The sequence below is a fragment of the Chrysemys picta genome, chromosome 7 (genome assembly GCF_011386835.1).
Source record: "Chrysemys picta bellii isolate R12L10 chromosome 7, ASM1138683v2, whole genome shotgun sequence".
Taxonomy (NCBI): Eukaryota; Metazoa; Chordata; order Testudines; family Emydidae; genus Chrysemys; species Chrysemys picta.
This window is the reverse complement of record NC_088797.1, coordinates 97,019,525-97,046,743: the sequence shown is the minus strand read 5'-3', so window position 1 is coordinate 97,046,743 and position 27,219 is coordinate 97,019,525. Positions and strand designations below refer to the sequence as shown.

Genomic DNA, 27,219 nt, shown 5'->3' with positions numbered 1-27,219 from the left:
TGTGTGTGTGTGTGTGTGTGTGTGTGTGTGTGTGTGTGTGTGTGTCGCTTTCAGAAATCTGATTGCCAAGAAAATCATTAGCTAGGGTTGTTTTTAAACTACAAATGGAATGTCCCCTTATTTTTCATTTTATTTTCCCAACTTTTAGTTATTTTGAGTTCCCTGGTTCACTCGATGATGTAAGGAGGCATCAGGTTTGCTCAGCATGTCACTCAAAACTTAGCACCCGGTACTAAACGTCTATGCTGTGTGACTTCACCTCTATGGCAGCAACAAAGAATTAGCCCAAGAAACCCACAGACACAGCGGGAGACAATGCGTGGTTTTAAAACGAAAGATATGGAGCAATGACAAAATCCTCCCTTTTGATCGTAAAATAGTCCCGGTTATACTGGGCTATCAACAGGAGTTCTTAGAGAATAGTGTCATGTCAGTTCGCCAAACCAAATGGAAAGGCTGAGTGACAGGGAAATTCCTTCTCTAGTTTGATGAGTGTTGAGGGCTGAACGCAGAGCCGAAGTACATGGGGGTTTGGGACTCAGGGAAATTGCTCGGCGGCTCCTTTGCGATGCGCGCTGCTGCTGCTGTGGTTACAGATTCATTCAAAGGGCTGTGGGGCAAAGCCGCCGGGCTCTCTGTACCTCAGCTGGGGTAGGGAGAGGAGCCTGTCGAGACTTTCATTTGGAGAGTCGGCTGCCCTGAGCCCACTCTGCAGGGCCCGACTGGTGTGTGTGAGGGGTTTGCCATTGACTTCACCGCGGGTCTCAGGCGTTCAGGGGCTTGCCCAGGGCCCTGGCTGGCATCCGACACTCGGCCGAGAACGTGTCTTCGGGCAGCACTGGGGCGCGTGCCCTGCGCTGGGACACGCGGCGCGGGTCCCACCACCACCACATTAGCACTGCTCGGCGGGACCTGCGCCGCCCGCCCCCTGCCCACCCCGTCCGGGACAGAAGGATTCGCTCCCTTGCGACGTTGTTAGTCACCCGATTGTAAAGCACAACAACGCCCTCGCCTTTGTGCAGCCGGGCGCGCTGTATATTTACTGTCCTCGCCTGCTACTTCCTTGTTCCCCCAGCGGGCCAGGTGCCGTAAACCACCCTGCGGGCACCACACCTGGCCCTGCGGATGTCAAAGGAAGAGGAGGAGATGCGGCTGCTGTCTGCCCATTCCCCGGGCCAATACCCCCCACTGGCACCAGCAACCCTGAGCTGCCACCCCGCCCCGCTGCTTGGCACCTGGGTGCCTGGCTTGGGGGCAGCCGCAGCGTCCCTGGCTCTGGTGGTGTGTGATGCCCTGGGTGCCAGCCAGATGCCAGGCGCCTGCGTGACTCCCCAAGGGAACTGCACCCGTTTCCCGTTCTTCTCGGACTTCAAGGGCCAGAACAAGGTGGCCCTGAGCGCCGTGGAGACCGCCGTCCTCTCCTGCATCTTCCTGGTGTCCCTGCTGGTCAACATCTGCGCCATCTCGCTGCTCGCCAGGAAGAAGAAGAAGCTGCGCACCGCCAACTGCCTGATGCTCAACCTCTTCTGCGCGGACCTGCTCTTCATCAGCGCCATCCCCGCCATCCTCGTGGTGCGCTGGACCGAGTCCTGGGTGCTGGGGGACGTCGTCTGCCACATGCTCTTCTACGTGATAAGCCTCAGCGGCAGCGTCACCATCCTGTCGCTGGCGGCGGTCAGCCTGGAGCGCGTGGTGTGCATCGTCCGGCTGCGGCACACTGCCCGCTTCAGCTGCAAGCTGCTGGTTGGGACCCTGCTGGTCATCTGGGGGCTCGCCGCCCTCGCCACCCTCCCGCTCTGCCTCTTCTTCAACGTGGAGCCCCTGCTCATGCACGGCAAGGTAAGGAGCGACTCCGGCGAGCTCTGCCCTGCGCCAGCCTGGGGAGTTGGGGGCAATGGGGGCCCAGGTCAGTACAGTGCCCAATGATCCAGCCCACCTGCTGCCTAGTGACCCAGGAACCCCAGCGGGTTGGGAAGGGGAGGCTGGTTTGGGAGTCTCCAGCCTTGGCTCCCCCCGAGCAGCCTGACTCCAGCCTCGCCTCCCCCGAAGTGTGTCAACGCGGCCAAAGCTCTCAGCCTATAGAAGCCGCAGCATCTGTTCCGACTGGCTGGATGAACGTCCCAGGTTCTCATCAGCACCGCAAAGCAGCGGCGAGAAGCGAGTCCGTGCGCCTGGAGCCGGTGTAGTGTGAGCCGGGAGCCGGTGTAGCGGTCTCCCTGGCCCCGGAAAGCGGCAGTGCTGGCTGTAGTCCTGCCGGGGCGCCCTGAGATGCGATGCTGTTGTTAGACCATGTTTTTTTTGGGGGGGGGGGGGGGGCGCTGCTGGAGATTATCCAGAAGGCCAGATCGGATCGATTCAGGTCGAGCGGTGTGTGACTTGTTATTCCAGGGGGTGCTGCAGGGCAGAGACCTGGGATTACAAACTGGAGCCGTTACCCGGAGAGTGATGCCTAGCTCCGGAATTGGGGTTAGGCGTTAAGAGGTTAATGCCCCATGAAGTGTTATAAGGGGGCAATTTTTCAACAAAGCCTTCAAAGGTTGGCAACGCCTTCTTGCCTTCTCCTTTTTGGCCCAGCAGGGTTGCTGGAACAATTTGTATAGTGGGGGTGCTGAGAGTCATTGAACCAAACACTTGTTATCTAACTGTCTGTACTGAGATAGCTTGATTATCACTTCAAAAGTTTGTTTTCTCTTAATTAATTGGCCTCTCAGAGGTGGTAAGACAACTCCCACCTGTTTATGCTCTCTGTCTGTGTGTATATATATCTCCTCAATATATGTTCCATTCTATATGCATCCAAAGAAGTGGGCTGTAGTCCACGAAAGCTTATGCTCTAATACATTTGTTAGTCTCTAAGGTGCCACAAGTCCTCCTGTTCTTCTTTTTTCTTGAACCAAACTGTAAACCCTGTATATAATGGAAACCACTTCAAGCGACAGGGTGCAGCAGCACCCCCAGCACCTCTAGTTCCAGCACCTGTGCGGACCAATATTGATGTTGGGTGTTACCTCTGTTTATTAGGTTACATTTAGCCATTGAGGTGAGGAATCAGAGTAGGAATGAACTTCTTTTAATGTAGGATTTGATCCTGATCCGCTGAAGTCAATAAATAGCAAAAGTCCCATTCACTTCAGCACAGCAGAATCAGGCCCTAATTGAGGTCTTCAGTAGATCAGTCCCACGTTCAGACTCACATGGATTTTTCCCCCATAGAAGAACTGTACCACCAGTTACTTTGTTCGGCAGTGCTTTGTCCTCGCACTGCATCTTGTATAAACATGAGGCGTTGTGTTCCAGCTTAGAGCTGGGAAAGCCCCTTTTCCGCATGCTTCTCTTTTCAGTGATCAGCTGCCTGTGCCCAGGGGGAGTAGCGCCTTGCATTAATTCAGATAAGAGCTTTTCCTGAAAAATGCACAAACATCTTTTTCTTTTCAATGTACAATAATCCCTCCTGCATGCAAAAACAAACAATATGCTTACAGAATATAATACTGATTTAACCAATCCTTCCAGGTTTTTAATTGGTTTTTCCATTTGTTTCTTTAGAAGTTATGAGTTTACATTTGAAAATTGTCACTAGCATTTGCTATGCTATTTAATTATTGCACCAATTCCATATTTGCATACCAAATCTTGTGAACTACACACCTGTCATCATGTTTTGAAAAACATTCCACATTGAAACAACTATTTTGTTTTCATTAGTAACTATTTCCATAGATCCTGTTTATGTAGTGGCCAGTTACTTTAATGAGCATCAAGTCAGATGAAATGTAAACAATGACATAGGTTTGCAGAGAACTTTATGCTGAAAGTAAATATCTAAAATACAATATTAATGATTTTCTTTTATTCTTTGTAAACAGGAAGTTCAAATTTGCACCTTGGTTTGGCCCAGCATTGCAGGAGAAATCTCTTGGGATGTAACATTCACCTTTGTGGTCTTTGTAATACCAGGATTAGTCATTGTGATCAGCTATACAAAAATTTTACAGGTATTTTTTTCTTATAGTTTTATTACAAAATGACATCTGGCTGGCTAGTAATGTAGTAATGCTAAACAGTATAGATTGTATTTGCTCAAGTATAACAGTTTCAGCTGAGAGAGTTTTGTTTCCATTATAAACAACAGCGAAGCTTGAACAGTGTGTTACCAGAAACCCAAGATACAGTCAGTCTTAATTCATGTACACTTTGGGGCACCTTACTTAATATCATGTATTGATCATAATTAAGGGCCTATATAAACTTGCTAGAGATACTGTACTAACAAACATCTCAAACAACTGAAAAATCATTGTTGAGCAGATCCTTCATTGCTTGTACCCCCAAAATTCAAAATGGATTCAGTGGGAGTTGTACGACAGCAAGGAAGAGCAGCTCTGGGTCATAAAGTCCTTAAAACTGTTTTCCCTCCACGCCCTTTGAATCTACCCTTTTCCTGCTTTAATTATGTGTCATAATTAGGGCTTCTGGTTTTAGGTTTTAACTGATAAACACCAACACGGCAGTTACAAAAAAATGAAATTAGTATTATCCAATAAACACCACAAATGGTTTCTTGTGGAGTGTGATTTCTCAAGTGAAGTAACATTTTGTGCATTTCTAGGTCCATGTAGACTCTGCTGGTGCATACTAGAGGTTCACTGTCTAGTGTGCTTTAGTGTAGTGCTGTTTGAAACAGTATTACATTGTAGCCCATTAGAGGATATTACAAAGCGAGTACTCATTATAGTGTATACATAATGTGTAAAGAGAAAGCGCCAAATCCTTGCTTTTTGGACATCTATGTAAAACTAAAAAATTGCTAACCCCCCAAAATCAAATTAATAAGTGCCCTAAAAACAGAAGCCATAGTTATGATGTGTAGTTACTCTCGCCCAATCTCCAGAATGTTTAATAAATGTCAGCAAACAAAAGCAGTAGACAAAAAAAAAAAATAAAAAAAAAAAAAAAGGCGGGGCAGGAAAAGGGACATTTTTGTTCTTTTTCTCTCTGGGAGGGAGGTGTTTTCTAGTGGCTTAAACATGGGCCTGGGAGTCAGGAACCATTGAGATTTAACCTGTATTCTGACACGAACTCTCTGTGTGACTTTTGGCAAGTCAAGGGCCCTGATCCTGCATGGTGCTGCAACCTGTCAACTGCCATTAACTTCAATGGGAGTTGAAGGCCCCCAGCACCTGGTAGGATTGCATCTGAAGAAGTGAGGTTCTTACCCACGAAAGCTTATGCTCCCAATACTTCTGTTAGTCTTAAAGGTGCCACAGGACCCTCTGTTGCTTAGGGCCAGATTGTGACTCTAGCCACAGGCCATGCTGGGGTGCCTTGTGGGTATCTTACGGAGTGCAAAGAGAGCACAGCTGCTCTGACATCCTTGGAGAGCATGGGCCACACCCTGCCCTGCTTCACAATTCCTACTGCTGCATGTCAAAACCCTCACTCTTCTCCAGGGCTCACCAAACTGTCCTCTCTCTTACCCGCTCAGGATTCCTTTTTCTCTTACCAGCCTGAGGGTTTCCTCATAGGCTTTTTTCATTGTAGCCCCTCTTGGGCAGCCTCCCCAGTTTCATTGGCGGAGTGGCCCCGCTCCAGGCCTGCCTTTGTCCCTGGACTTTCTTTCTTCTGAAGAAAGGTTTCTCCTTATATTTCCTGGCACTCCTTCCCAGCCTGCCTTGCAGCAGCCTACAATTTCCAGGGTCCCTCTGAGGAGTACAAATGACAGAACTTCCTTGTTCAGTACTTAATCGGGACCAGGTCATGCTGGACCCATAGCCTCCCTGAGAGGGTCAGTGCGCACCCAAGATCCACAGGTATGAAAACAGTTTTTTTCTAGAGTTCAGCCAGAGAGAAGAGAGGAGTCCACAAATTAACCGCAGTGCTGGGTGGACTGACTGAGTTACAGGCCAGCATGCTATTCTACAGCAGACAAACCTCCTCTCCAGCACCAATCCAACCCATTCCAGATTCCCAACTCACCCTCCTCCTTGAGCCTCTCCCCCAACGCGCACAGACACCTACCATCCTTGTCCTTCCCATTCATCAGTGCTTGAAGCGCTAGAAAAAAGCAGATTTTTGACCTGTGGATCTTTGAATGTAAGGCCTACCTAAATGCTGTCTTGGGTGTGGAGGTGGTGCAAATGTACGTCCTTCACACTGTCTCAGTTTAGGGTCCTTAAGTGCCTCACTTCCCTCTCTGTTGCCAGATGGAGGCCACATCTGGGTACTGTGCAATGGATCATGGGGTATGACATGGTAGTGCACCAAGTAGCCTAATTTTAAAAAGGAGGCAACTACTGGCAGTGGATGGGAGAGAGAGCACTGTTTGGCAGTGGCAAGCATCTGTCCCTACCAGAGTGCAATTGTAATTGACCAGACAGACCTGAATGCAGCCAAGCACCGTGGAGCAATCCATCCCAACCCCATCCACAAGCCAAACTGATTAGATAGGAAACATCATCATCAGCACCATGTGAGTTCCCAACTCTTACGCCAGGAAGCAGCAATCTGTCTCCCAAGCCAGTGAAGGCCATGCAGGACAATTACTCCAGCACTAGGACCCTAGTAACATATACAGACAGCAGAGCTGGCTGAGGGGGAAATGGGCAGATTAAGGACAGGGAGTAGTAGAGCAAAGAAGGCTGGGCACTCATTTCTATGCATTCTCCTTCCACCACTTACAAGCATGAAAGAGGTTCCTTAGTTTTGACTTTCCACATGGAAGTGATTTTCCCCCTGAATTAGGGTCCAAGCCAGTGAACTGCTGAGAGCCTTCTGAGAGATGCTGAACCTTCTCCTTGAAATTAACAGGAGCTGAGGGAGCTCAGTATCTATCAAGGCCTCTCGGAAATTCAGGAGACCAAAGCCTCAGTATCTCTGCAACAGCCTGCCACAGGCTGCAGTTCAGAAAGTCATAGGTACATTGTGCTGAACTTTGCCCCATGTTAATAACATGGATCTGTTTGTTGGTGGCCAAGACCTGGGTTATAACTCCCTGTGTGATTTTGGACAAGTCTGTTAACCCCTTTGTGCCTTAGCTTTTCCAACATTAAAGTAGGGACAATACTTTACCACCCTTGTAATGTGCTTTAAGATCCTGTAACGAAATGAATGATGTGAGTGCAAAAAGACTGATTCTCCCCTGCCTTAGGGCTGCTTTGCAATGCTTCACTTGCACCACTAAACCCAGGATGGGCAGAGCCAGTCTTAGGCGCCTTCATCACCACCTATTCCTGTGGCCAGTGCAGGGCGCATCACCAGCAGCTCTCTCTTGTACCAGGGTATTGGACCTTGACAAAGCAGCACCACAACTGAGGGAGGGCTAAGATGGTTTAAATCACAATGAACATTCCTTGGTCAGAACTAATGATAAGGAACCAAAGTACTTACTCATAATTAGATGCTGGAGAGGTGGGCAATATTATTGGTAAAATTTAACATATTTAAATACCAAATATTGCATCTAGTGAACAGTAATCCTCACTATTCAGGTCCCACTTTAACTGAATTTCAGTGAACTAAACCAAAGTTTCACAAGTCACCAGGGCCGCCCCGGGGGGGGGGGTGGGGGGGGCAAGTAGGGCAATTTGCCCAGGCCCCGGGCCCCGCAGTGGCCCCCACGAGAGTTTTTCGGGGCCCCTGGAGCGGGGTCCTTCACTTGCTCCGGTGGCTCCGGAAAACTCTCGCGGGGCCCGGGTCCCCGGAGCTTCTTCCACTCCGGGTCTTCAGCAGCGGGGGGTCCTTCCGCCCCGGGACCTGTCGCCAAAGTACCGGGTCTTTGGCAGCGGGGGCCCCCCGCCGCCGAAGACCCCAGGCCTCTTGAATCCTCTGGGCGGCCCTGCAAGTCACAATCATTATCATGCTTCTGTAACCCATCTTTGCTGCTAGTGGGAGCTGTGCATGAGGAAGGAGGATTTTTGCCTCTAAAAGCAGAGATTTTTCTAACTCTCCAGCACTATTTTCATACTGGTTTCAGGATTACAAAACCACAGTAAGACAGTATGTAAAACAGCTTTCTTCCACAATAAAAAGAACACAATAATATGATTACAACATGTAGAGAGGAAAACGAGGTGAAAACTTTTGTATAACATTCAAACAATAAACAAATTGCATTTCAGTAGGAATAAGGGTTTGTATTCTCAAGGTGACAAACATTTATTTTCAGTGCATTGGGACAGGTATTCATGGCTCTGTTCAACATAGTTATTTTTCATTTTCTTCAAAAGCACATTTGAGGGTTAGGAAATAACAGAGAGAGGCACCAGCAGCAACAGGGCTGAGTTATAGAGCTAGGAATTGGGGAAAGGGTTTGTAGTAACTCCTTGCCCCAATTTGCGGGTGTGAGCTTCATCTTCCCAACCACTCCACATTTTACCTATCTACAGCCACATATTCAGACTTAATGCAGATTTCACTTGATGTGAATAAGGTCACTAGCTTGTTAAATATATGCAGTGTCTAAAAATGTCAGAACTCTTGGCTAAATTCTGCAATCCTTAACTAAGCAAATCTCTCAGTGAATTCAGTGAGAGTTTTTCTCCAACAAAGACTGCAGAATTCAGATTTGTGGTCCTTTTAATCAGTGTTAATGAAACTGGAGAGGTGTTTTAAGGCAAGCCAAGTTAACCTGTGACTTGAAGAATGGTCAGCAATTCTAGAATGTGAACAGTTACATGAGCAGCCTGACATACAGTGGGATAAGGGATAAAGAAGAATAAGGATAAGCCTAAAAAGTTTTGGGTTGTAAATTACCTCAGAGCTTTTTGAACAGGTCTTAACATTTCTTAAACATATGCTTTTGTATTATTAATAAATTAGTGTTTATCTATATGTATTTCACAGAGTATATCCTCTAAGATCCTGGGTATGCTGTTTAGCTTCAGCTTTCTCTCTTCTGACTCTGGACTGCCATCCCTGCCCCTTCTCTCTCCCCTCCTGACAATACACTCTTTTTCTTCTTTTATCTCTTTTGCTTCTACAACTCCCTTTTTTATCTCACCTTGCTTCTAGGATTCCATCACTTTCGCTTTCCTTCTGCTTCAAGTGAATTGGCATCCAATCTCTTTCCCTTCCCCTAGCCTAGAACAGACACTGTTTATATGGAATTTGAATCTTAAAAAGTTTGGTTCTTTCTAGAAATAGGGGCCTCTTTTTCTCCCTGTAAGACAGCAGTAACTTCTGTTGAGCACAATGGGACTTACTGATGTCCTATATCAGGACAAGCAGGCTCCAAGAGTAGGTTCAGTTTCCAAGAATGCCTTCTCCCATCCATACTATGAAGAAAAATAGGCAAATGGGTCTAAGGGCTGCTGACGTGAATGCAACTTCACTGTTAGTGAAAGCATACCATGTAAACGTCATGAAAGCAAACAACATCTGCCACCCAAACAAACATTTGCCACCCAAAGAAACACATGCCGCCCATGATTAGCTGAACTGATTGGCAAGCCGTGCTAGACAAGAAACATTTTAAAAAGCAGCCTGGCCTTTGAAATAACCTGCATAAATCATTCCACTGCTGATCAGTAGCTGATTATCTCTTCAGTGCTGGATCCATCAACCTTGGGTGTGTGCACAGCAGTGATTTAGAGCAATGATAAGGACAACACAAGTAATGTCAACTGGCTCTTACTTGTCCTTTCATTACTATTGACACTAATAGATTTTTTTGTACATCACTGGTACACAGAAGTTTCCTGGGAACTTTTTAATCAAACAAATGCAGGTTAAGGGACTAAAAGTATCAGGTAAACACTACGTTTTAAATAACTACAGATCCACAAATAAAACTCATGTTCCATGGTAAAGGCCTTTTGAAATAAAAATGTCTTGAAACCTGCTTTAAAGGACTAATTCTGTTACTGTCTTCAGGTCAAATGGAAGGAGATAGCCCTATCCTCACAGACAAAGACCTAAATGGTGCCTCTCCTGTTCCTGCAAGCTCCAGGCTAGAACAGAGCACTTCAGAAAGCACAAGGGTAAATAGGAAGCCAGAGGCACAGAAAGGGACCTAGACCTGATGATGGGCCTTAAAAGTTAAAATCAAAATCAACCTCTGCAGCAATTGGTAAGAGCCAGTGCTTAATCTGTGCCAGGACTTGCCACAGCTGAGCCCCAGCACTCTAGGGTTGGCAATTCATAGCCCTGGCACCTGGGCTTGCTGTGTCAGTTTTGAAAATAAAAAAAAAATTGCTTGAACCCCAGCACCTAATTGCTTGAGCCCTGGCACCTCTTTCATTAAAAATTAAGTACTGGTAAGAACATAATGGCCATATTGGGTCAGACAAATGGTCCATCTAGCTCAGTATCCTGTCTCTGACAGTGGCCCAGATGCTTCAGAGGGAATGAACAGAACAGGACAATTTCAAGTGATCCAGCCCCTGTTGTCCAGTCCCAGCTTCTGGCAGTCAGAGGTTTAGGGACACCCAGAGCATTGGGTTGCATCCCTGACCATCTTGGCTAATAGCCATTGATGGACCTATCCTCCATGAACTTACCTAATACTTTTTTGACCTAGTTATACTTTTGGCCTTCACACCATTCCCTGGCAACAAGTTCCACAGGTTGACTGTGCATTGTGTGAAGTACTTCCTTATGTTAGTTTTAAAACTGCTGCTGATTAATTTCACTGGGTGACCCCCTAGTCCTTTTGTTATGTCAAGAGGTAAATAACACTTCTCCTATTCACTTTCTCCAGACCATTTATGATTTTATAGACCTCTATCATATCCCCCCTTAGTCAGCTCTTTTCTAAGCTTACCAGTCTCAGGCATTTTATTTTCTCCTCATATGGGAGCTGTACCATACCCCTAATCATTTTTGCTGCCCTTCTCCTTAGCTTTTCCAATTCTAATATATCTTTTTTGAGATGGGGCAACCAGAACTGCATGAGTATTCAAGGTGTGGGCGTACCATGGATTTATATAGTGGCATTATATTTTCTGTTTTATTATCTATCCCTACCCTAATGGGTCCTAACATTCTGGTATGCAGGATACCCTCTGCCTATCCGTGATTTTGGTCAAGCACCTGCATTCAATATTAGCAATGGACCAGCCATTTTGGCAGCTCACTATATAGAACATGGTAATAGGCTAACCCAGATGACACAAAAGAGGCTCAGAGCCGTTGGTTAAGATACAGCCTCTCTCTGGTGTCCTCTGGTGATAGTCTTAAAATGGTCATAAAAACCAGCTCTGACCGATCAGCTTTCATATGACCTTATAACATCAATCCCTGAGCAAGAGCTATGCCTAGACACCAGATTACACTTGCCCATTGAAGCAACACCCCAGTAAAGACTGGGAAGCCTGGAGAAATGTGGCTCTTCTTACATTTCCTTTCTGATCTAGTCAACATAATTTTAGTCTTGCCACAATTCCACCTAAGCCATCCCATCCTGGGATTTTATATTACAAGTGCAGAGATACATAATATCTCTCCAGAGCAGGGGTCGACAACCTCTAGCACGGCGCTCACCAGGGTAAGCACTCTGGCGGGCCAGGCCAATTTGTTTACCTGCTGTGTCCACAGGTTCTGCCGATCGCGGCTGCCACTGGCCGTGGTTTGCCACTCCAGGCCAATGGGGGCTGCGGGAAGCGGTGTGGGCAGAGGGATGTGCTGGCTGTGGCTTCCTTCTGCCACCATTGGCCTGGAGCGGCGAACCGCAGTCAGTGGGAGCCGCGATCAGCCGAACCTGCGGATGCGGCAGGTAAACAAACTGGCCCCAGCCCACCAGGGTGCTTACCCTGGCGAGCCACGTGCCAGAGGTTGCTGACCCCTGCTCCAGAGCCTAGAGAAAGTGGGATAGATAGCTGGGCATCATCTGCACTACAGTCACATCCAAACCACATCGCTCACCTAACTCTGCAAGAGACAAGCAAAACTGAACTGGGGATCACCCTATGTAATTCAAGCAGTGACTAAGAAGAAATACATATATACTAGATAAGACTACTCCATGGCATCATTGTACAATGAGCATGATACAAAGTATTACTGGGGTGGTGTTCAGTGATCACACAGTGTGTAGGTTTACTTGCAAGAGTTCTGGGTTTATCCTGTGTCCAATTCCAGCTGTCTGTGCATAAGAAGAGCGCCACAGCATCCTGCCACAGGCCCTAATACCACAACTGGGACCAGTTCAAAACTGTTACAATCATATCCTCAGGTAATGAAGCAATACCACAGATATCACAGATACCACAGATATCAGGCCTCCTTGTCCACTCTGGTAACAAATGCTAGCTTGACAAGCATAGTTTCAGTGCTGTGTCCAGGCTGAAATTTATCATCTACATCTGTATTCTCCAAGTGTTTGATTGTAGTTGATTGCTATCATCTTCTCAAGCACCTTGGCCAAAATAGCAGATTAGAAAGCAGTTTGTAATCCAATTGTCAACACTGCCCGACTCTCCTGTCAGGCAGGACCCAAACTACAAGACCTTCATCAACTCAGAGTCTAAAACTGGTCTCAAATCTTCCCACCAAAGCAAGGAATTTGAGACCTCTGTATGCAGCAATAATCTCTTAAACAGGGTGTGTTTGCAAAATCTTATTCTTAACAAACCCCAGAGAAATAGACCTCCAGTGATTATAGATAGTCCAGATGACTAAAATAGATGCATACATTACACAGGATTGATAAATCGAGAGACAGGGTGGGTGAGGTAATATCTTTTATTAGACCAACTTCTGCTGGTGAAAGAGAAAAGCTTTTGAGCTACACAGAGCTCTTCTTCAGGTCACTTCCCCCACCGTATCTCGCTAATATTCTGGGACGCAGGGCTGGTCTGACAGATGGGCGATGTGGATGACCACCCAGGGTGCCATGGTTGGCGGGCAAGGCGCTGGTGTCAAGAGGCAAGGAGCAGGGCAGGCCTTGGGTGTGAGGCTGCAGAAGGGAGCTCAGGGTAATGGTGGGGTGGGGGGAAGCAGCGGGAGCCTGGGGCAATAGGGGGATGGGTAGAGTGGCCGGGGTAGGCAGCGGGAGCCAGGAGCAATGTGGGGGGGGGGGAGGCAGTGGGAGCCAGGGGGAATGGGTGGGAGGCCGGGGGAGGCAGCAGGCCTAGGGGGGATAAGTGAGGAGCCCAGGGAGGCAGCAGGCCCAGGGGTGACAAAATACAAGTTCTCCCAGGGCACCATTTTCCTTAAGGGTGGCCCTGCTGGGACCAATATTGCTACAACAACACTTCAAACAAGGTTGATAAATGATTTTTGAGGACACTGTCAGCCCCGCAAACTAACTGACTTTTACACAGAGAATAACTGATAAAGGGAAAAGCTTGTCCTGAGTTCAATGTTTATCTCCACTTTCACTCTAACCTGAGCAAGACAAGTGTGATTATTAATCTTGTTCTCATTGGGGGAAATGTTCAAAGGCACAAAAGGCAGTTAGGTTCCTTATTCTCACTGATTTTCAAAGCCTCCTAGTTAGGCACCTAACTGTGATTTGTGCTTTTGCAAATCTCTCCCCTTGTCCACATCTTATGGACCGGAAAACTGAGACACAGAGAAGTGAAGTGACACCTAAATCTACATACCAAACCAGTGGCAGTGCTCCTGTTCCCAATCTCACCTTCAATCCACTAGTTCATGCAGCTTTTTCAATAAAAATAATGTGCATGTAGAGAGTGATTAAGCTAGAGAAGCAATATTAACGACGTATTACACTGAATGAGTCAAATTGCAACGTCTGGAATAAAAATAAATAGGTCAAATCAGCATAGCTTCATTGACTTCACTGGAGCTGATTTACACCAGCTGAGGATCTGGCCTAATGGGAGAAAGTATTTAGCTGAAGTGTTTGTCTGCTGAATTTTGGAGGTGGGGGTTAGTTTTATTGGATCTACAATTAGAAACTTTAAATAATGGACACATTTTAATTTTGCTGTGTTGACTTCCCCGAGAATGGATTTTCCACAAGCACTAAGCACTCACAGTTCCAATGGAAGACAATGGGAGCTGGGGAGTCTTAGCACTCTGGAATTTTAGAGCCCACAGCCCAGCTCCTGAAACATGCTTAAGTGCCTAGCTCCTACTAAAACCAATTGAATTGTTTATTGAAATCAATCTGGATCAGGGCCTATGTGCCTCAATTTTGCTTATTACGCGTTTACAGAAAAAGTAAAGACTTTCATAAAGACTACAGGATGCACAAGGTGTCAGGGCTGTTGTAGACAAAGTAATTCTGATCAGTGGCTGATAAACCAAGATGTCAAAGACAATACACTGAATTTTAAATACATTCTCACTCAAGTTTAAAACCTATCACCTAATGCAAGTAGTATGCATCTGGGAGGTCTGAGAGACAAACAGAAATTTTGTGGAAAAAATATTCTGCATTTGAAAGACATCTCTGCTTTAACCAGTATACCATACCACTGAAAACCCATACACAGAGAAAAGTCTGAGCCAATCCCTGGACCCAGGCACACTCAGACATTGGAGGTGGGAAAATCTGAACCCAGATCCAAATTCTGCAAATGGTCCATCCTTACAATGGGCAGAACCTACATTCTGGTCTCAAACACCTACATACGTTTTTCAGGTGTCAAAATCCGGATCTAGATTTTGAGTCTTGAGCCCATCTCTAACTATCTGTAATAGAATTTTAGTGCAGCTCTACTCTGAAAATTAGTATGCAAAAATGGCACCTGCTTACTCAACAGTTCTGCTTCGTTTGTGTCCCAGTCATATTTGCTGACTTTAGTGACTAAATTAAGTTGTTACTACTTTTTACTCCTATTTACCTGCAGAGCCAAAATGTCTATAAAAGAGTGAGCTGGATTCTCGTCTTTGTGCATCAACAGGATTGTTAGCTATACTCCAGTCACAGTCAATTACCCCTGTGTAAAAATCAACAGATTTACACAGATGAAATAACCTAGATTATCATTTGAAGGCAATGGGATTTCAAGGGTAATGAAAGGGCTAATTTGACTTTAATGCAAAATGGGTGATGAGCACGAGAAGGAAAGAACCTAGCTTGACTACCAGAGTTTCAGGGCTGGCAGTTAGAAAAAAAACAAACCATTTTTCTATTAGTTAACTCAGCACATTGGCAATGTACTCATTGAGAGGCAATAAATACAGAACTCTTGCCCTTTATATAGTCACTTCCAGAGCAGAAACATGATTTGCCAAGATTCACTTCTGCAGCTTTAAAAAAAAGCTACTCAGCAAGCATTCTCTGTTACAATAAAAGTTATTTTGTTTTTGAATGCAGATTACAAAAGCATCAAGAAGAAGATTAAATGTCAGTTTAGCCTACTCAGAAATTCATCAGATCCGAGTCTCCCAACAAGATTACAAGCTATTTCGAACTTTGTTTGTGCTGATGATCTCTTTCTTCATCATGTGGAGTCCAATTGTCATCACTATTCTCTTAATTTTAGTTCAGAACTTCAAACATGATTTGAATATTTTGCCATCATTTTTCTTCTGGATAATGGCATTCACTTTTGCCAACTCTGCCGTCAATCCAGTTTTGTATAATGTTACCCATTTCAGACACGAATGGCGGCAATTTCTTTTGTGTTGTGCAGCTCTTCCTGGACGGAGAATGACACATACAGAAACCACAGGAAGAAGAAATGACCACAGAGAATCTAACTTATCTGTAATTTACAAATAAGTAATGTATGAACTATGTTTCAGCCGTTGCTTTGGCTGCTAAACTATACACTTTCCCACACTGACCAGCTCACCATTTTATAGTATTATATGCTAAAGAAAGCAGATAGGAAAATAATGATATCTATAGTGCAACTTCTACAATCCTAACCCAGGCAAAATTCTATTGTCTTGGGGGTTTTGCCTGAGTAAGACTGCAGAATTTAACCCTATTGGCCTAATTCTCTTCTCACAATGATGTAATCAGGAGTAACTTCACTGACATTGGTGGAGGCACAGTAATGTAAAACAGTGTAACTTTGGAGAAGAATTGGTCTCTTTGGGGGCAGATTTTCAGATGGTGTAAATTGTCCACTGACTACAGTGGAACCATGAAAATTTACAGCAGCTGAGGATATGCCCCAGTTTTACTATCCATTTGCCAGTAAGAATAGAAACCAACTTTTAATGGGTGTAAAAAGTGCACCCTCAAAAATTTCCATGCAGTCACTAAGCCCATAAAATAAAAAAAGGCATTTCGTGCATAAATCAGGTGACTGGCTGCCTGAACATACTTTTGTGCAAACTACCTTTATGCATAACATGCCAATCTGAGTAGGCAGATGTGGTTTTTGCTGGTTCAATGAGCACATGATCATTTTTGCTGGTATGTCCTAGGTTTGAAAATTTGGTCCTTAAAACTAGTCAATCTCTGGCACCATTTTGCTGGATTCAGCAATGTTACAGTAGATAGAAATGTTTATTTTTCTTAAGAATGTAAAAACAGGGTCATTACAAATGGTGCATTTTTACACATCTTGAGTCAAGAATGAATGTAATAAAATAAAGCTATTCTGTGATGTGATCAATGAACTTCCGTATGAGGAGAGATTAAAGAGGCTAGGACTCTTCAGCTTGGAACAGAGGAGACTAAGGGGGGATATGATAGAGGTATATAAAATCATGAGTGATGTGGAGAAAGTGGATAAGGAAAAGTTATTTACTTATTCCCATAATACAAGAACTAGGGGTCACCAAATTAAATTAATAGACAGCAGGTTTAAAACAAATACAAGGAAGTTCTTCACGCAGCGCACAGTCAACTTGTGGAACTCCTTGCCTGAGGAGGTTGTGAAGGCTAGGACTATAACAGCGTTTAAAAGAGAACTGGATAAATTCATGGTGGTTAAGTCCATTAATGGCTATTAGCCAGGATGGGTAAGGAATGGTGTCCCTAGCCTCTGTTTGTCAGAGGATGGAGATGGATGGCAGGAGAGAGATCACTTGATCATTGCCTGTTGGTCCACTCCCTCTGGGGCACCTGGCATTGGCCACTGTCGGTAGACAGGATACTGGGCTAGATGGACCTTTGGTCTGACCCGGTACGGCCGTTCTTATGTTCTTATGTTATGTTTTGTATTTAAATATTATTTTGCTTTCCAGTGAGACCAATAAAGAAGCCACAATAAGTCAAGAGGACTTAAGGCATTTTAAAATTAGATATTAGGGATTTTTAAAAATATTTGCCTGCAAGGTTACTAGACAAAGTCAAAAACCAATAAGAAAAAAATGAAAGATTACATACTTAAGTACTGCCATCTGGATTCCTATTTCTAAGCATTGCAGTAAAATAATATTGTGCCAATAAAACAATCATCTTTTTATATTTACACAATATGCATTCCCTGTTATCCATGTTTATTAAAAGTTTCATTGGTTTATTGACAGGGTGAGCTACACAGCTCAGATAAATATATTTTAAGTTTAAATGAAGCTGCTTTAAAGGTCTACAACAAAACAGTCAATTTGTAAACTTTACATCCATATTGACGTTACATGATTTGCTTCCATAGTTTCAAAACTCCTTAAGAGCAGAATCCTGAAACAAACAAAATAAAATTAATAATATTTCTAAACCAGCACTAGAAAGATAAAAAATATACAAAAATGTATAAAATTTAAAGTGTGTGTAAATGTATTTCCTTTAAAGTAGTCTTACAAATATCAGTCCATTATTTGCAATGTTATTCTGCTCTTTAGATCTGTAGCACATAACTCCAAAGGATTTTCAACTCAACATAGAACAGGAATTAATCAGATCTGTTCCATTTGTTCCAGACATTAATGCTGAGGCAAAGAAGGAGCTAGCACAGATCAACCACAAGAACCATTTCAAAATATATTTAAGTAAGATGTACCGTAACTTTTCATTTAAGATTAAAGATCACAAAAAATGGCAGTAATAGACTATCCTAATGTACATACATTTATTTTCTTGTGATTTTTGTTTTTAGTATATGCTGATACAAGGCCAGGATGCAATGCCCTACTTACAATGACATAATAGCTTGCTCTGCAAGCAGTCCTGGGTTCAATATAACTATTTGTGATAGTTTTATTGTCATTGAGAATACTCACAGAGGGCGAAACTGTAATACTCTTACCCACATTAGGAAAAAGCTTAGTCCACAAGCAGGCCATTGACCTCAAGGCCCAACCTGACCCACAATCAGTAGGAGATTTAGCTTCAGAAATGCAAGATAAGTGGCAAAAAATACCAACAGCCTTTTCTCTATAGCTTCTTTTGCTTGAAAAAAAGATAGTTTACCAAGAACTGCTATTTAGATATAACTATATTTATATCAAGCCAAGACCTGTGTAATTAGTAATTTATTTATTGTGCACTTCAGCACAGTTTTAGTTTAAAAAGGCAATGAAGAATCTTTGGAAAAAGGATTTAACTTGAAGTTATGGGTCCAGAATCAAAACTGAAAGAGTCTGGATCACTTGATGATTACCTGTTCTGTCCATTCCCTCTGGGGCACCTGGCATTGGCCACTTCCAGAAGACAGGATACTGGGCTAGATGGACCTCTGGTCTGACCCAGTATGGCCATTCTTATGTTCCCTTCAGTGGGAGTTTTACCTCAGTAAGGCCTGCATAACAACTGAGTAAGGACATGAGGATTTGGCCCTCTTGCGAATAATTCTGTAGCTCTTGCTAGCAAAACTATGAGATGCAGGGAGGTCTCTGTTCACAGAGAAATTGCATTTACATGGACTTTGTATGAAGAATTTCCTAATGCAGATGTTTTGATAATCTTTTTTCTTTTTCTTTTAGCTCTTGTACAAATATCCACAATCACTGTCCATTGCTCCAATGTGTATCTGTTTGGTGTGCAAGAATTTGGCTCAACAATACTAGGGAGGTCAGAATCAATTAATGCTCTAGTAAATGATCCGGAGCTTTTGTCTGAATTGCGATTGGCACGCCTGACTAGCGGAGGAGGTGCACAATTGGCTTTAGGTCGCCATGACACTTGATGCTGGGGTCATCTAGCCACCACTCTGGTCTCTAGCATAAAATAGAGCAGCCTGAGAGGATCCAAAACATCAGTTCTCATTCACAAAGAGCATGGAAGCCAAATTAGCTCTGGTAGACACCTCCAACCACTACCCACCATCTGAAAGAGCAGGCAAAGAGGAAAACATGCAACACAGTGGGGCTGAGTTAAGGTTTGTGTGAAAAGCGGGGGGTCTTCAGCTTTTAGAAGGGGAAGGCAGTTAGTACTGGGGCTGAGTTAAGGTTGATGCTGTACTATTAGAAGACAAGTTCCTAACTTTTGTATTTAAATTTTATCATTTAATGTTCTATTAATGATATTTTTAGTATAGAGGGTGTTTTTGCAACTTTAACTGTGCTTTAAAAAACGATGTTAAAGATAATTGCAAATATTTTGTGGAAAACAAGTACTCTTTTATGTGGAGAGTCTCCTGAGATGTTTGTAGATGTCTCGTCACAAGCTGTGAATATTTATGAACTTATACATTTTCTTTACAACTTGTAACTTCTTGCAAACATTCACAATTGATTTACTAGTGTGCAAACATTTCATATACTTTCATGTACATTTAATAGAAACACAGGATGGCCATAATGGATCAGACCAATGGTCCATCTACTCCACTATCCTGTCTCTCACGGTGGTCAGTACCAATTGGTTCAGAGCAATGTGCAAGAAGCCACTTTTGCACACCTCTTCCTAAACTGGAGCTGGAGCACAAACGCTGGGCTCCATTTTACATTCTTTCTTCATACATAGGACTCTCCATGCCTCTAATCATTTTAATTTCCCATCTTTTGGCCCCTCTATTTCTGTTATATTTTATTTGAGGTGGGGTGAACAGAACCAAACACTGTATTCACAGTGTATTCACAGTGAGAAAATACCATCAATATATACAGTGGCATTATACTATTTTCTGTATTTTTTCTGCCCTATTCTTTAGGCAGCCAAACATTTTATGTGCTTTTTGATTCCTGCTGTAGACTGAGCACATGTTTTCACCAAGTTGTCCACAGTGACACCCAGATCTTTTCCCTGAGTGGTTACAGTTAATTCAGAACTCAACAATATGTATGAGTAGTTAAAATTATTTGTGCAGATATTTATTGCCTTGGATCAAAAGTGAATTTCATTTGCAGTTCTGCTGTCCAGTCTATTCTAAATAAATTTTGTATGGTTTGCACATTTTCGTTATAGACAACATTTATTTTCATTCTGATCACCCACCTTCTCCAGATCATTAATAAATATATTCAGTATCACCTGTCCTAGTAGGTCTTTGTGGTACCCCAATGTCAACATATTGCCAGGCTGAAAATTAACTATTTATATTAGTCTTTGTTCATCTATTCATAGATTAGATTCAGAAATTGTAAAGCCAGAAGGGACCACTCTGACCATCTAGTCTGATCTCCTGTATAACACAGGCCATAGGACTTCCCTGAATTAATTCCTGTTTAAACTAGAGCATATCTTTTAGACAAACAGCTAGCAAAAGTACATCTACATAAGCTGGGAATCACATCCCTGGCTCAGAGTGCAGATGTAGCCCATGACTACTTACTTTCCTGTCTTGTGGGGCTTTTTAAAAGTCTAAATAAATTATATCTACAGTTCTCCTCTATCTCCTATTTTGTTGACATTCAAATAATTCTAATAGATTAGAGAGATAATTTTCCTTTACAGAAGCTCTGATGGTTTTGTCCCTTTCATGTCATATTAATCAAGGTGTTTTGCAACTCTCTTCAGTGTTTGTTTCCTGGGATGGGCTACCCAGGAAACCACAGGGCAGTAAAAGTGAAAATGGCATATCTGAGACTGAGTTTGCAATAAGCAAATAAGTTCATATCACAGCTACTAAGTGCAGCCCTGTCCACTAGAGAAAGAGCTTCCTAGTACAGTAGTCATTTCACCTCCCAAATACAATTTTCTGAAAAAAATATTCTTACCATTATGGACAATAACTCTGTATTTTCTGTCCAAGCAGAGGTCGACCTGCCTTTGCCTGATAATTCTCTGTACCTCAGGTGACAATCCCTTCGGGTCCCGGGAGAACACAAAGGAGTAACTATCAGCACAGGTGCCATCGTCATTTAGTTGGCGGCAGGAGTAATGAAGTGCATAAGTGTCATAATCTGTGTCGACCACCCAGTGATCATCATCTGGAAGAAACCATAGGGAAGGAGCAAGGAAGTTATAGAGGTAGGAGGAGACATTCACCTAGAGAGAATTTTGCATTTACTCAATCACAGAAGAATTCCACACACTTTAGTATTAATGCTGGCAAACGGTCCATAATGGGCCTGATCCTGACAGGTGCTGGACCCCCACAATACTTAGGCTTGGTCTACACTACCCCCCTAATTCGAACTAAGGTACGCAACTTCAGCTACGAGAATAACGTAGCTGAAGTCGAAGTACCTTAGTTCGAACTTACCTTGGTCCACACTCGGCAGGCAGGCTCCCCCGTCGACTCCGCGGTACTCCTCTCGCCGAGCTGGAGTACCGCAGTCGACGGCGAGCACTTCCGGGTTCGACTTATCGCGTCCAGACTAGACGCGATAAGTCGAACCCAGAAGTTCGATTTCCAGCCGTCGAACTAGCGGGTAAGTGTAGCCAAGGCCTTAGTGAAATATTGGGAAGTTCCATGCTCCTGGCACCGCTCAGGCTCAGCCCCAAGATGCTAGCATCACCACAACATGTGGGATGCATTTAGTCAATTAGATTAAATAAATCAACAGGAGCCAACTGGCCTGAGTAACATGAATTCAACCTTTGGCCTCTTCTTGGCCGACAGGCGGGAAGCTCTGACTCAGGGAGAAGTGTCATCTTGAAATCATATTGACCCTTTTAAATATCATTCCTGGCTGCTTGACATTCAGTTAACCTGGAAAGAACCTGCCACCTACCTTAGGACGTGTGTCCCTCAGGATCGTTCCAAGTGCCATACAGTTTGTGAGTCCACCCTTTAAAGGGGAGGCAGTCTCGGCCAGCAGACTACTACCAAAACTGGCATTGTGTTGTCTCTGCCACCTCCACAGCCCAGCAGTCATAGCCATACTGTGGGTAAGTACCTGTGCAACCTGCCTTTATAGTGGATATTGGATTGTATTATTTTTTAAATGCATATTATAACTAAAGATAGGTCTGAGCTGCAAAGCTTAGACGTGGATGCAAACTTTCCCAATATACAGGAGCATTTGGAGGTAGGGTAGGGTGACCAGATGTCCCGATTTTATAGGGACAGTCCCGATTTTTGGGTCTTTTTCTTATATAGGCTCCTATTACCCCCCACCCCCGTCCTGATTTTTCACACTTGCTGTCTGGTCACCCTAAGGTAGGGTCTTGGTTCAAGCTTATTTATAACCAAAATAAGGTGTGATGAGGATTTCCAGATATTACTTCTCTCACAAAGAAGCAATATGTGTTTTAAAAGCATGCAGTTTTAAAATCTTAGACAGAACCCCATATAATTCTGCCTGTTTGCTTCATTTGTGTGATCTGAATTTAAATCATGGAAAATTATTGCCCTTACAACCAGACTTCTTTTGCTTATATTTCAGTGACATTACAATCCTTTCACAAGCAGTGTTATAGTGTGGAAGTTGCACAAACTGAACAAATTCTTTTGTATTATTTTAATAATCTGTGACAATGTAAAGTAAAAGTCCACTAGGTTAGGAGGGTTTGCACCAACTTTAATTTTAAACTAACTTGGTAGAAGTTTGGATCTATTTTAGGTGGGAATAATGGCACCTCGGTCATTTTTAATTTAAATGCTGAAAAACATGCATTGCAGCTCTTATCAGGCAGAATAAATCCATGACCTTTTAGACCATACAAGCCTCAGGAAACTGCAAGTGCTGATTCTGTGGTGGGACTGATTGCTCTGGGGCAAAGGTTAGTCCCATTTGGAAGGTCAAAAAGAAAAAAATAAAGCCTCTTCTGAGTGAGCTGTGGAACTGGCAGTGGGAGGATAATAAAGGAAAACTCCCATACTTCACAACTCACCATCTGGATCCATCCATCACCTGCACAGCCCACAAGTGTTTCTTCACACAAGGAGACAGATAGGCTCTGGGGCCAGTCCAAGGAACAGAGTTATTTTCCAAAGCAATCTTAGAGGATGTCTCGTGTATTACCCTCTCAGCCCTACCACCAAAGAAATCTTACCCACTTCATCACCATTATGATGAGGGTTTTTTTCCAGAGTCTGAGTCCTTTCCCCTTCTGCAGCCACAGTAGAGAAGTCACAAATACTGTTTTCACCTAAGTCCTATTTACACAGCTATTACTATCGCTGAGGTTCTTTGCTTTTAATTTCTTGGTAGGGAAGTAGAATTAAAAAAGCAATAGATATTCTGAATCTTAAGGAAATTGCCATCACCAGGCTCTATCATGTAGATCAAATATGAAGCCTAAACTAGTTGACAACATCCCTTAATGTAACGTTTTAAGTCTGTAATAAAACTAAGAAAATATAATGTTGGATTCTGTGATGCAGTGCATTACTTTACCGAAACATGGGAGAAATTTAACAACAAAATAAAACTACTTGGGAACTTTCTTTATACTTCATGGCAAATGCTTCTGTCTAATGAGCCTTATTTTTGTGTGTATAGTGGTGCATATGCTCTTTTAAGGACTGAAAACATAATGTTTAAAATGGTCAGCCACAGGGTAAAGCTGGAGAAAATAAATAGGTTCCTGCTGGTCATGAACCACATTACTCACAGCTCTCCTAGTCACATTACCTTCTGGAAAGCTTTGTTTTCCTACCACAGAAATGCTTTAAACTGTATTTGTGTGGGAAAAGTATATCATCCTGGTGCCTCTTAGGTTTCTTATAAATGTGTATTTGCTAGGCATATGCAAAGTATCACAAATCCTAGTCACAATTTGCAATTAGAATTTCAGACCGTTCTCAGCTATTTAGCATTTAGTGTAACAATTAATGCCTCTCTAACCTCCCTACATCCACAGAACTGAACATGGGGGGGAGGGTGGGATGTAAGGTGGAGAGCTGCCATCTCCAGTTTCCACACCTCATGGACCTCCTCCTCAGTATTTGGCCTCCATGGAGTTGAAGGAGGTGGTGCTGGCTAGCTGGGTTCTGCCAGATTCTCCTTCTCCCTCTTCAGGAGGACCAGAGTTTGCAGCAATGTATAGTACAGTGCTCCCATCTCTGCAGGGTGGGCATCCAGCAATCAGGGAAATCCCTGGAAGTATGGCTCAGCAGTGAGCTGGCAAGAAAGTGGACAGCAAGTCAGAGGCAAGTGGCTTCCTGAAGATCCCCTGAAAACTGTGTGTTTTTAGGGTGGAGCCCTCATCTCTTCCAAATTCCACCTTCTCTCAGTGGAGCTATTCCATGGAAACTTCTTGAGTGAAGAATGCTGGAGTTTCTACTCCCCTGCATGGGTTAATCTCACACAGGGGAGAATGGGAGTGTTGAGAGTTTGCTTGTCAAAAAAAGAGGAAGTCCCTGTGTTCACAAAGTATCCACAAAGGCTAAGAGCTGCAAAATCCTCCTCTACCAGGTTGTTGTTGATGACTAAATCTGAAGTTAGGCTTTTTCAAGAAAATGAATACATTTAAATAAAAAGCAGAGCTGAACTAAAAAGAGCTCATAATCTTCTCAATCTCCTTCTACTCCTTTCATGTGATGACTCTAGTCTATATTATGGGGCTTGGAAAGAAAATAAATGTATGACCTTTGCCATGCAAAGACCTTGACATCAACCAGCTAACACATGTGAAAACTAGAAACTGCCTCATTCGCTCTGGGATTTTACCATGTGGCAGGTACCATGTGTTAGCTAACATGGCGAAAAAAAATCCCTTATTTTCCCCCTGTAGATGCACCAAAAGTGACAAGGGCTATCATGCAGCCCTAGGTCTCCTGCTTCAAAAACACCCCACTACTTATTAGTACTCACTTCCCTTCTGGAGAAAAGAGGCTACACCCCAGTACTTCATCTTGAACTTGGCAGGATCCTCAGTGTCAGTGAAGGAGCCAATCATGTCAGCACAAACATCCCAGTTACTGCAAATAGAGTCAGACAAAAAGACATTGAGTTCAAACCTGGCAGCCTGGACTTGGGGTCAGATAGTGATGAACACGTGGGTACAAGGAAGGGTTAGAGCAGCGGAGAGCACAGCAGAAAGTCAAGGCTCTGGGGAACTGGAATGGGAAGAGAAAGAAGGGTGCCAGGCAACTTACTTAAACAGCCGGACTCTGCCCTTGGCGGTGGCACTCATTTGTCCATTCTCATCTATGGTGAACTGGGCTACCACATTGTCCTGCAGGAACAGCCCCTCAGGGTCTTTTTTGGCCATGGCGTACCAGGTGCCAGTATACTGCAGGGAGAGGAGAGAGGCTCTGGTTAGGTCTGGGAAGTATGGCAGTCCCAAGTGTGGGGAAGACCATAAAAGCTGGATCTGCCTGGATCTTGCAGCACTTTGCTGATCTTTGGCCCCAAGCCTCCAAATCGTACCATCAAATTAGAGAATGAATCCAGTTGCTCCTACCCCACCAAAAACAATTTGGATACAATGCACCAAGGAGCACAAGCACCACAAAGGTTCCGATTCAGCAGCTGGACCTAGGTGGTTTTGGCCCCAATCCTCTAAGTTCTAATGCTTAAAAAGAGAACAAGGATAGCTGCTCCTACCGTACAAACCAATTCTATACCTTGCTATGATAATACAAATAATCAGAGTAATAATAATGTAACTCAGCACACGGCGGGGGGCGGAGGGGGGGGATTTTGCAGTGGAACTAGAGCAGCTGAACTTCTCTCTTCTGATAGAGTTTTTGAGTTTGGGATTTTTCAAATAGCTGGATCCAGCAAGCCCAAGGCTCTGGATGAAGGGGGCGGGGGTTTATGGTGCTGCTGGTCCCATTTGTAGCCGGGGCTAGATCTTTTGCTGCATGCGGAGCTGCTGCTTTCCCCCTCTCTTTAGAGCACACCCTTGTTCTCTGTTTAGGCCTTTGGGGCTCTGGGCCACAAGCTGCCTGTGCCCAGGTGCTGGATCTAGGTTTTGTGGTGCTCTGCACCAGAGGCTGGGTGTTTGGAGCAGGAGGAGTGGGCAGACTGGGTCTCTATTTTGATAGTACATTTGGGGCCTTGGGGTGAAATTTGGCAAGATCCAGAGAGCAGGGAGGGGAGCGGACACCTACGCGAGCCTTGTCGAAGTTCTCTTGGACTCTGAAGTTGCTCACTCTGCAGTCCCGCTCCGCTTGGCATCCACAGCCCAGCAGGCCCAGGGCCACCAGCAGCAGCCAGGCCAGGAATCTCCCCGTCTGAGCCATCCTACTCCTACGCAACAGCAAAGAGAGACAGACCAAATCATCAACGGGCGGCCCAAGGCATACCGGGTGTCCCCAAGATGCTCAGAGGGGGCCCCAAAGCAGCAGTAGGGTCCCCCAATGCCCTCATAATAGAGTACCCCCAGCACATAGGGTGGGTGCTCCCCAAGGCACCCAGAAATGGGGCCCCAAAGCATCCAGAGGGCCCCCCCCAGTGCAGATGGTGGGGCGTCCCCACTGGCTCACTGCAGGAGGGCTGCAGCATTTCTAGCCACATCCCTGAGCGATCCGAATCATCACACGCGGCGGACAAGAGAGGCTTCCCCAGCTGGAAACGTGTCTCTTACAGAGCAGCGCAGACCCCCGCAGTCAGCCGGTTTCTAGCCCGAGCGCTCGCACAGGGGAGAGGAGGCGACCGAAGGGCGCAGGGCTGGGAGCGCTTTATACAGCTCCGGGGTGGGGGTGGGAATCTGCTCTTTCGTAACTTCGCGGGGCGAAAGACTAACAAGGGGAGTGGGGAAAGCTGATCGATTCCAGCTAGGCAAGGGGGCCCTGCGCAGCAGGCTCTTGCGTAACAACGGCAGAGGTAACCCAGGCGATCTTTAACCCCAGCCCGGGGAGAAACGCGTTTACTGTATCACACAACCCAAAAGGCAAGACCCCAAATCGGGAAGTGTGCGTGTGTGTGTGTGTGTGTGTGTGAGAGAGAGAGAGAGAGAGAGAGAGAGGTGCCAACTGTCTCTATTTTATATTATATTATAATTATTATTATTGAACTACACTATCCTGTCCCACTCTATTACGCCAAAGTCCTGCTTCTCCAGTGTACCCAGCGGAGTTACAGCTTGTGGCCTCATTTGTCTCCCCCAGATTTCCTGTTTCTACCCTTCGAATGCTGGCAGCCTCGTGGTACGTGTGTGAACGTTCCACTCAGATCGGGTAGCTGTTTGTT

General features: G+C 44.5%; 2 protein-coding genes across 3 annotated transcripts; one reads left to right on the top strand and one right to left on the bottom strand.

Annotated features, from left to right (window-relative positions):
* Positions 1-411: 411 nt before the first annotated feature.
* Positions 412-15,365, top strand: FFAR4 (free fatty acid receptor 4). The gene is made up of 4 exons (XM_065552087.1): positions 412-1,839; positions 3,867-3,995; positions 9,871-10,066; positions 15,227-15,365. Exons 1-3 carry the CDS (start codon positions 1,126-1,128, stop codon positions 9,913-9,915), a joined length of 888 nt encoding a protein of 295 aa, XP_065408159.1. The 5' UTR covers positions 412-1,125; the 3' UTR covers positions 9,916-10,066; positions 15,227-15,365.
* On the bottom strand, positions 15,089-26,773 carry RBP4 (retinol binding protein 4). 2 transcript variants are annotated; one of them, XM_065552088.1, is made up of 6 exons: positions 26,615-26,773; positions 26,139-26,277; positions 25,179-25,315; positions 24,895-25,001; positions 20,908-21,120; positions 15,089-15,551 (listed from the first exon to the last, which is right to left on the bottom strand). In XM_065552088.1, the coding sequence occupies exons 2-6, from the start codon at positions 26,268-26,270 to the stop codon at positions 15,397-15,399; spliced, it is 744 nt and encodes a 247-aa protein (XP_065408160.1). In that variant the 5' UTR covers positions 26,271-26,277; positions 26,615-26,773; the 3' UTR covers positions 15,089-15,396. The 2 variants fall into 2 exon arrangements, with proteins under 2 accessions (XP_065408160.1, XP_005301331.2); XM_005301274.4 differs by lacking the exon at positions 15,089-15,551 and adding an exon at positions 17,083-17,491.
* Between the last annotated feature and the right edge of the window lie 446 nt (positions 26,774-27,219).